We start from the raw sequence: 10,613 nt of genomic DNA, 5'->3' as shown, positions 1-10,613 counted from the left end.
ACCATGTGAAGAAGGGGGGATTAAAAAGAGAGGGAAAGAAAGGAAGCTTCTCTTGAAAAGAAAGACTGGATCCCAGTATGAAGGGCTTGAACACAACAGAGAGGATGGAAGAGGAAGAGGAAGAGGAAGAGGGAGGGATATTCACACACACTCACTCTCACACACACACACCCCCCAGAGAGATAGCTGGATACAATGGCTGAATCTTCCAAATTGCTTCCCAGGAGCTTCATTTCTAAAATGAAAAATGCATGGTGGACAAAATGTCTAACGGAGACATCTGCTCTGGTAGAAGGAATTCCCCCAAATAAAAGAATAAGCTGTAATTGATTATTTGTTGTTGCGTGTCTTCGCATCATTTCTGACTTACAGCAACCCTAAAGTGAATCCATCGTAGGATTTTCTAAGGCTGAGAGTATGTGACTTGTCCAAGGTTGCCCAGTGGATTTCTGTGGCCGAGCAGGGAATCGAATCCTGGTTTCCAGAGTCGTAGTCCAATGCTCAAACCACTACAGCACACTGTCTCTGTGAATGATCAATAATACAAAAGGAAACTTGCAATTCGACCAGTGGTATCTATGCGACTGGGTGTCAGCCTCCCAGGTACAACATGCAATGGCTGTCATCTTGTTCATGGTTTATGTAAGTGTAAGTCCACTTGAGTGCCAGCATGGCTTAGTGGTTTGTGTACTGGACTACAGCTCTGGAGACCAGGGTTCGATTCCTTGCACAGCCATGGATATGGAGCTTGGGCAAGTCACACACTTTCAGCCCTAGAAAACCCTGTGATAGGTTTGCCTTAGGGTCTCCGTAAGTCAGAAATGACTTGAAGGCACACAACAATAACAACACTTGCATTCAGATTCAGAGTAATCAGAGAACACAAAGAGAGAAGGATCAGCAAGGGAGATCTAGAGAAGATCAGGCGCATGGAGACCAAACATGGACATGGATGTTGTGCCAGCAAGTTGCATGATATGGGGTTGTCCTTGAAGATGGTTTGGGGGCTTCAGCTGGAACAGAGCTTGGAAAACTTATTTTTTGGAGGAAGAGTGGGGGAAGATTTTGGAAACCGTGGTTTGTTGGTGTGTGCCTTCAAGTCATATGAGGACCCTAAGGGAAACCTCCAAAGTTGTGGCCCAACGTTTAAACCACTATGCCATCCTGGCTTGCGGTTCCCTTTCTCCCCAGAATAACCTTTCCAATCACTGTTTCTGTACCAGCTGAAGCTCCCAAGCCAACTTCAGTGGCATGCACCTTGCTGATACAATGTCTCTCTCACACTCACGAAACAACAACTTCCCCAGCTTCTGCCTACAGGCCATCCCTTGTGGGTCGAAGGATCAGACAGCAAGGACTTTTCTTGTTAAATTAGGGAGAGATTCGGAGTGTATGGAGGCCTACCGCTGTTCCCCCAGATCTGTTCATCCACCTGTGTGATCTGGGAGACCTGTGACTCAGAGCTTTCCTTGAGCCAAGAGCCTTCAGGTGAGCTTTGGGGCATCAAAGATGCTCATTAATGATACCAAGTCTGTTGTCTGAGATGTTCAGGCCTTTCTGAAAACATGTTCCAGCCTCCGTTGGATGACTCTTCTTCTGCCTGCCAAAACTAGCGGAAGCCTTTCTCTTTCTCTTTCTCTTTCTCTCTCTCTGGGAATAATTAGATGATCACCTTCAGATGGGTAAGATGAGATCCTCCTTTCCAAGCTGGAGAGCGAAGGATCATCTTAATGTTTCCCAGCCTTGCTGGATTGAGTCTCGCCAATGTCCCCATATAATTAAGACTGTCAGTCAAGGCCTGCTACCTGAACACTATATATTTTGCAGCTCACCAGAACGGCTCAGAGGGCTTCATTGCATTGCAAAGAGGGGCGTTGTGGATGCTTTCTGCCCTTGTTCAGATCTTTGAAATGAAGGTGGCTTAGTCAAGCAGCTGAAGAAGGAAAAATAGAATAAACTTATCCAAAGTGTTTTTCGAAGTCTTTGTGTAGATTTTGTTGGGGACGTTCCTACCCTCCATCCTGATTATTCCTCTATACTTCCACTTTTTAAGCTGTTTTTTTAAAATGTCCCAGTTTCTATCTCCTCCTCCAGCTTTCCTCTTTCATCTGGAGCTTACTCCCATTGCTGCAAACTGAGTTGAAAAGGTAAAAGCAGTTTGCATTCAATTAACTCAGCAAGGGAGAGAGGAGCAGACGGGGTGGATCCTTCTCTTCCCAGGAGGCTCAGGCAAAAGCAAACTGCTGCAGTCCCTCCTAACTTGTCTGTTCTTCCTCAGCAATACCTTTTGATATCTTGTTCATGCTCTGATGGTTCGTGGACACAAGTGTCCTGGTTTTCCTCCATGAAATCTTGGAGGGTATGCATTGTTTAGTAGCCCTGATAGTCTGAACTTAAAAGTTTTCAGACTGCTGGATCCATTTTGGAGAACGGAATTTGCTCTGGGGTTTAGTCTAGGGGTGCATCTATGCTGTAGAAATAATGCAGTTGGACACTATTTTAACTGCTGTGGCTCCATTTGTAAAAACCCTGCAATTTGTAGCTTGGTGAGGCACTAACACACTTTGGCAGGGCTGGCTAAAATAAAACTACAAATCCCAGGATTATGTAGGATTGAGCGGCAGCACTTAAAGTGGCTCAAACTGCGTTATCTTTTTGCAGTGCAGATGCTCCCGAAAAGAGGTGTCCAGACTGCAGAAGTGATTTGGGGCAGCTTTATAGTGAAAACAAGAGCAGATTCACCATCTACTGATGTCCCATAAGATTCTATGTTCAGTGAGAATGTCCTTTCTTGTGCCTTTCTAGCGGCAGAATATAAATTCCCTCCATCTTTTATTTGAGGACCCTGCAGATATTTTTGGGGGGATGCTTTTTTGCATGTACACACAAAAAAAGGTGAAATTTGCAGGACTCAAGGTGAAATTTATTTGGCGTCGCCTCCAGTCTTGCAGAGAACTCCAGCAACCCCTAGTAAGTTGGCTACAAGGCGCAGCAGCCAGGCTTGTGTGAGTCAAGGCAATGCTACTTCCAATTGTCCACCAGGGGGCTCCCCTGATCTGGAACAAAACTAGTTGGTCATGCTGCTTGTAACCGATTATGGAGCTGCCAGGGTTAGCAACAGTGGGCTTCCTTGAACAAACAGACAAATCCGTATCATTGCAGGTGTTTGTAGAAAATTTAACTCTGTGTAATTCGCTTAGTTCCTTTTAATAAAAAAAAAAATCCTCCAGACTATGCGGAAATGAGGCTTCAGTGAGACCCAGTGGATTCTGGCATTTCATACCTAGTTTACACTTATAATTAAATTCCACAGAGGCAACCAGTAAAATGCAATCATGATGACAATGATGAACGATCAGAGATATTGAATTCAAGATATAGCCGCGCTAGTCTGTGGATACAGCATGCAGAGAGACCTTGTAGCATCTTTGAGACTCGATGAGAGAAAGAAGTTGGCAGCATGAGGTTTCCTGGACTTAGGTCTACTTCCTCAAGTGCATCTGAGGAAGCAGACCTAAGTCTATGAAAGCTCATGCTGCCAACTTCTTTCTTTCAGTTAGTATCAGAGGTATTGTGGTGGCTTCTTGCAAGACATCTTCTCTGAAGATGCCAGCCACAGATGCTGGCGAAACGTCAGGAATAAACTTTTCTAGAACATGGCCACATAGCCCGAAAAACCCACAAAATACTATAGCCACAGGTTTCCTTTCCCCATTGCAGAAGATGGGTTTAGCCCTGGAGTTTTCTAATACTATTCAACCAGAAGTACAATGAGGACACTGCGGATATATATACAGATATTCTCATTTGTCATTCCATGTTCAGCCTTGAACTCAACGCACAAAAACAAACATGGGAAGCACTTAGAGCTCTTTTGTCTCGTCGACCTCCTCAAGAACGCTGTTTCGTAGGTTGTTATTATCCCCAAAGGGCATCTAAACACCATTTCTTCTGTGGTTCATCCTCCCCATGGGACCATGAGAACTAGCCCTTATTAATCCCAAATAATGGATCGGGGTGGCCATAAAGAGGCCAAGGCCAAGTGCGCCAATATGTGGCTCACCATGTCTCCAAAACATGCTGCCCACAAGCCGTTGCAAGAAAAACAGACTATTGTTCCCCCTTTGGAAGCATCTGGAGCATCTTGCGTGGTGAAGTTGCATGAGTCGGATCACCACTCGTCTCCCCGGGGAATCTGGATGTGGCGAATGAGGTTAAGAAAACTTGAGCTGTCTTTTCAATGTGTGTGTAAACTTTCATTGGCTTCTCTGAGAAGGGCACGGCCCTCAAGGCCCTCGTGTCATTTCCTGGAGACTTCCTCCTTTACTTACCTCTGGCTCAGTTCTGTGAAGGTCCTCTTGGTGACGCTGTTTTGCGGCCAACCTTTGTCACTGTGTAGAGACTGTGTAGAGTCCACCCCTCTTGGATGAATCCTTGCACAGGAAGGAAAAGTCTCTGTTAATCTACACAGGAGATTCCTTTATGACTTTTGCATCTCCATATCTCTTGGTTCACTGCTGCCATCCCTCCTATCCAGGTTAGCCAATGGTACAGAATCATGGGAGCTGTAGTCAAAAGCATCTGAATGGCCAAGATGCTTTTCCATGTGTTGCTTCTGGGCAATATTCCCCAATTGTACACATTTTGTGTGTGAAGCGTTTCTTAATCTCACAATTTTGCATGCAAAATAAATAAATAAATACAAATCATCCTATTCTTATCAGAATAGGATTCAAACCAGCCTCTCTTTCTTCCGCCTCTCCTCCACTCGGATGGAGTGAAGAAGGAAGGAAGGAAGGAGGGAGGGAGGGAGGGAGGAAAGAAAGAAAGAAAGAAAGAAAGAAAGAAAGAAAGAAAGAAAGAAAACAGAGGGAAAGGTGACGATCTGACCAAAAAGAGGAAATCACATGGCGAGGCAGAAGTTCCTCTTGCCCTGTAGTTAACCACAACTCTGGCTCTATAGTCAACTAAGAGCTCCCTTTTCCAGCAAGCAACATAGTATCTTGTGCAACAGAAAACCTCCGTTGCTTTGTTTTCGATTTCACTTCCTCCCTCCGTTGCGTGTCTTTCTATCCCAGCCTCCAAGGATCTTCCCAGGCCTTGCACGACAAACCAACCGTCTTCTTCTACTACATTTCTCTCTCTCTCCTTTCAACCTTTCCTCCTTGTTGTTTTCTTTTGTCCTCCAAAGGAGACCCTGAAGATGCCCAGAAGTGGTGCCCTCTGCCCACAGAGGTTCATGCCGTTCTCTTTGGTGGTGCTGTTCTGGTCCCAGTGGAGAACCAGGAGCCTCAACCCCTGTTTGGAGGTAGGCCACTGAGAAATCGTCATTGCTTTCTCCTTCCTCTCCAGAGAGTCTCTTTGTTTCCATCTGATAACGCTGTCCCTTGACATGACTCTGAGCGCTGGGGGATCTCCTTGCCCCTTTTGCAGCTGGATATTGAGAGAATAAAAATAACCACCGCAGATAACTTATGCAACATGAAACGGCAGTGATCAAGACAAAGATACAGTCCAAGTAATAGCAATAATAATAAATATCAAATCAATCAATCAATCAATCAATCAATTGTAGGTCAGCCTAAGTACTTTTTGGAGAGCCAGCATGGTGTAGTGGTTTGAACATTGGATTACAACCCTGGAGACCAGGGTTCAAATCTTGTCTCAGCCATGGAAACCCACTGGGCGACTTTGGTTGAGTCATACTCTCTCAGCCTCAGAGGGAGGCAAAAGCAATAATAATAATAATAATAATAATAATACATTTATTTGTATCCTGCTTCTCCCTTTTTGAGGACTGAGGTGGGAAAACCCTTCTCTGAATGAATCTTGCCAAGAAAACCAGTGATAGGTTCAGCTGGAAATGACTTGAAGGCTCACAACAGCAACCAATGGGACACAGATCCAATGTTATCTTTATGATATATATATTTGTGGCATAAACAGAGCACCCTTTCCTACAAAGGACTACCAGAACAGTTTATAAATAGATAATTTGGAAGTGTGTCACTCAGGGTTACAATCTAAAATTTAAGATGGGGCATACAAAAAAGAAGGCTTGAGGGAAGAGAGGGGGAAAGTAAGCATAGTGCTTATAATACGTTGACTATAATGAAGTTTACACTGCACTAATAGATGGAGCAGCTAATGTTTGCAGTCAGCTGCCAGTTGTGGTAGATATAGCATCCAGTATCAATTGGACAGTAAACCCACTCTGGATTTTAGTCCAAACTTTAAGGTGCAGAATCTATTTTTGGGAAGGAGGAATTAGATTCACTGCCTTGCATAGTTCCTTGATAGATTGGACTAAAACCTAGAGAGGATTCACCATCCTACTGACTGTCAACTGGATGACCGTTGAGGCATTTTTCTCAACTGCTACTTGCTTTTCTCACAGTGCCACTGCCTTTTAGCACCCAGGTGTTGGACTACAACACCTATCACTCTGTTCCAGCAAAATGTTAGACTACAACTCCCATCATCACTCACCGTTGGTTGCTTGGCTAGGAGTGTTGGGAGTTGTGGTCCAAAAACACAGCATAAAGACATCTCATTCTCCTTTCAGGTGATCCCAGGGACCATTTACAGATGCATGGAGTTGAATCTTAGTGGAATCCCATCAGACATTCCCAACAGCACCGAAAGCCTGGATCTCAGCTTCAACCCATTGAAGATTTTGACTTCGAATTATTTCTCACAGGTTCCTGCACTGAGGTTTCTGGACCTCACTAGGTAAGTTGGCATGATATTTCAATTCTGATGCCACCAGCTGGTCCAAGTGGAAACATCCTGGGTCTTCATGGGACATTACTGGGGGAAATGGATACTTAAAATGACAATAGTAATAAAACTCTGCTGTAATGGTGAAAACCAGAACGCTGGCAACTATCCCCCATAGTAGGGATGAAACGTGTCTCCAGATACCCATTCTGGAGGAGGACTACAAACGTTGAAGGTATTCTTTCTGTCACTATGCAAAAGCCCCAGTCTTCTTTCAGAGTCTTTTGTCTTCTTCTCCGTTAGGTGCCACATCTGGAAAATTGAAGACAATGCCTTTATGGGTCTCTGCAACCTTTCTGTCTTGATCCTGACTGCCAATCCTCTCCACATCTTGGATCCATGGGCATTTCAGGATCTGACATCCTTGCAAAGACTGATAGTTGTAGAAAGCCACATATCCCGGCTGGACCGCCTGCCCATCGGACACCTGACTACTCTCCAAGAGCTGAATCTGAGCAACAACCACATTGATTCCTTGAGACTCCCGGAATATTTCTCCCAACTAATCGTCCTCCAGCTGTTGAACCTCCAAGCAAACAAAATCTCCTCTATCTTTGCAGGAGACCTTGATGCTCTCCCCAGCCAGAACATGACACTAGTGTTGTCTAAGAATGACATCAAATATATTGAACTGAATAGCTTTTCTGGGGTTTACTTTCAAGAACTATCCCTAAGGGGCTGCTTTGAGAGCAGTGCCCTTATGCAGGCCAGCCTCCAGAACCTGACTGGCTTACATGTCAACCATCTTGTTTTAGGAGACTATAGAAACATCAAGAGGCTGAAGACTTTCAACAAACCTCTTTTGGATGGACTCTGCCATGTGAGGTTGCAGGAGATAACTCTCATCCAAATATCTGTCCTCTACACTACCAACAGCCTCTCAGATTGCTTGCACAACATCCCTTCAGTGAGGCTGGTGAGCACCGACATCAAAGAAGTCACACCGTTTCCAAAGAATTCGAGTATACGCCAACTTGAATTCAAGAACTGCAAGCTGAGAGGGGTGCCTGCTGACAGCCTGTCTTCCTTAAAGGAGCTAAGAGTGCTCCGCATCACCAAGAACCCCAGGTACCTCATGAGATATGTAGAGGACTTTCAGGGCCTCCAAAATCTTGAGACCCTGGATCTCAGCGAGAATACCCTCATAGTCAACATTTACTGGTCATCCCTCATGGAAGAGGTTCCAAATCTGAAGCACCTGAACCTTAGTTTCAACTCTAAAGTTGCATTACCTCCAGAGTGCTCTGGAGTCTCCAAGCTAGAATATTTGGATTTGCAACAAACCCGGCTCAGTTTTACAGGTGCTCTGCCTTCTTTCTTGTGCCTTGGAAACCTCATCTATCTTGACATTTCTCACTCCAGTACTCACATTGTAACAGAGTGCTCTTTTTGTGGCTTGGACAACCTGAGAGTTCTCAAAATGGCTGGCAGCTCTTTTGAGGGCAATCAACTGGCAGGCAATTTCAAGAACCTCACCAAGCTACAAATCCTGGACATTTCCAGTTGCCAACTGAAGCATATTGAGCCCAGTGCCTTAGCTCAACTCCATGATCTCCGTGAGCTCAACATCAGCCATAACAAATTGTTAAGCCTTGATCCCAAAGTCTATGTGCACCTCCATGCCCTCACCATACTGGATCTCCACAGCAACCAGTTGGCTGCTTTGACAGCACAGGCTCTTGAGGACTTACCTACTAGCCTGAAGTATCTGGACCTCTCTTGGAACCTTTTTGATTGCTCCTGTGACCATTTGATTTTCTTTAGGTGGGCAATGAACCACCAGGATATCCTTAAGCATGCTGATTTCATGGTTTGCCATAGTCCCTTGGACTTAAAAGATGCCCGCCTGGTAAGTTTTGACCTGTCCTCTTGTCATGTCAGTAAAACCACAGTGGCTGCTTCAGTCACCACCCTTCTGGTTCTGGTCCTTTTTGCAATCCTGGTTTATAAGTACTATTTCCATCTGTATTATATGGCGGTGTTGCTCAGTAGAGACCACCATTCAACAGAGAAGGAGCACATTTACGATGCCTTTGTCATCTACTCCAGTGAGGACCAGGAATGGGTGACAAAGGAACTGGAGGAAACCCTAGAGGTTGGAGTGCCTCGCTTCCGCCTCTGTCTCTACTATCGGGATTTTCTTCCTGGAGTGTCCATCATCACCAACATTATCAAGGAAGGCTTCCAGAGCAGCCGCAAAGTCATTGCGGTAGTTTCCACCCATTTCCTCGAGAGTCGCTGGTGTAACTTCGAGCTTGAGGTGGCCCAGTCTTGGCAGCTCCTGGACAGCAAAGCCAGCCTGGTCTTGGTCGTTCTAGAAGGTGTGGACAAGGCGGTCGTACGACGGAAGCTGGGAGTCTTCCGCTACTTGCGGAGGAACACTTACTTGGTGTGGCGGGACCGGGAACTGACCCGACACGTGTTTCTCAGGCAGCTGAAGTCAGCCTTGCTTGATGGCAAGACATGGACAGAAGAAGAGCTGAAGCTAATGCTAAACAATTAGGATTCTACAACTTGAATCTGGATTAGAGTAAATCTATTGAGTTCATGGTATTTACGGAAGCGTTGACCCAGGGCTCAAAAACTTATATGGTGGATCTAATCTAGATGGAACTATGAATAGGATTCAAGCCTATTTCTCTTTTTTTACCCTGCCATGCTGAGCCAGTTATCAAGTGAAAAGAAGTGTTATTATTATTGTTATTATTAACCTTTATTGCCAAAGTGTTGTTGTCTTTGTGTCTGGAAGCATTCTGTTCCTATTCTGACCCGTCCTTATTTGCTAGAGACAGACTGTATTTATCCCTGTCCTCTATAGCAGTTTTTGACTGTTGTGGACATTTTATTAATGTTTGATTGTTTTGTTCCATGATTCAGTCCTGACTTTGGGACAGAGTATGGGGTAACATGTGTCCCACCTGATGTTGTTGGACTACAACTCCCAATCTTCCTCACCACTGGCTATGGCATCTAAGACTGTTGGGATGTAGACTCCAACAAGAATGGGAGGGCCACAGGCTTCTTACCTCTGCTGCAGCACAAGGCTAAAGAACTGGCAGATGTTGCCCATAGAGTTGCCCTGGAGGACCTAGAGATTCCTAGAGAGAACATATGAATCAAATCTGTGAATAACCAAATCTGCAAAGTCAATTGTGGAGGGCCAACTCTATACAATTTCCCACTGATTCCTAGAGCCACCATTCAAATGGACCTACATACATGGCCTTCTAATGCATGGTTTTAGGAGAGATATCTTTTCAGAGGAGGCTTTTGCTCTTGTGTGATCCTGGAGATGCCTTTTCCAGAAAGGAAGGCTTCTGCTAAAATCAAAGAATCAGGAAAATCTGAGCATTTGGAAGGGGGCAACGCTGGTAGAAACAAGGACCTTTCTTAAAATGCTTAGAGCTGAAGGTGGAAGATGAAGCTACTATGCAATGTCAATATTAGCCTTGATTTCAAACACTATAATTTAAATTAGAGAGTGGAAGCAGGACAGGTTGGATGGAGGGGAGAAATAAAGTGCCTGCATATAAAAGGTGGTTTGAGTGTTGGACTATGACTCTGGAGAGCAGGGTTCGATTCCCCACTCGGCCATGAAACCCAATGGGTGACCTTTGGGCAAGTTATGCCCTCTCAGTCTCAGGGGACGGCAATGGCAAACCCCCCTGAACAAATCTTGCCAAGAAAATCCCATTGTAGGATTGATTGTATTCTGTTGGGTGAGATGATAGGAGTGTTCACTGAAAATCTTGGACGGATGAGGTTTTTAAAATGAAGAGGGTTCCTTAGCTATGATTTTCCCCATATAGAATCATAGAGTTGGAAGAGACCTC

The 10,613-nt window shown here is 44.9% G+C and overlaps 1 protein-coding gene across 1 annotated transcript; it reads left to right on the top strand.

Moving 5' to 3' along the window:
* The first annotated feature begins 5,203 nt into the window (after positions 1 to 5,203).
* Positions 5,204 to 9,305, top strand: TLR4 (toll like receptor 4). Its single transcript, XM_089536982.1, has 3 exons — positions 5,204 to 5,308; positions 6,566 to 6,732; positions 7,024 to 9,305. The coding sequence occupies exons 1-3, from the start codon at positions 5,204 to 5,206 to the stop codon at positions 9,281 to 9,283; spliced, it is 2,532 nt and encodes an 843-aa protein (XP_089393108.1). The 3' UTR covers positions 9,284 to 9,305.
* The last annotated feature ends 1,308 nt before the right edge of the window (positions 9,306 to 10,613 follow it).

The sequence above is a fragment of the Sceloporus occidentalis genome, unplaced genomic scaffold (genome assembly GCF_023333645.1).
Source record: "Sceloporus occidentalis isolate IW3139 unplaced genomic scaffold, rSceOcc1.0.p SCAF_8, whole genome shotgun sequence".
In the NCBI taxonomy this organism is placed as follows: Eukaryota; Metazoa; Chordata; class Lepidosauria; order Squamata; family Phrynosomatidae; genus Sceloporus; species Sceloporus occidentalis.
Note: the sequence above shows the minus strand (reverse complement) of the source record. Positions and strands in the feature narration are given on the sequence as shown.

Coding starts and splice junctions, on each gene's coding strand:
- TLR4 (XM_089536982.1), top strand. CDS start 5,204: ATGCCCAGAAGTGGTGCCCTCTGCCCACAGAGGTTCATGCCGTTCTCT. Junction 5,309..6,565: donor GCCTCAACCCCTGTTTGGAG/GTAGGCCACTGA, acceptor TTCTCCTTTCAG/GTGATCCCAGGGACCATTTA. Junction 6,733..7,023: donor AGGTTTCTGGACCTCACTAG/GTAAGTTGGCAT, acceptor CTTCTCCGTTAG/GTGCCACATCTGGAAAATTG.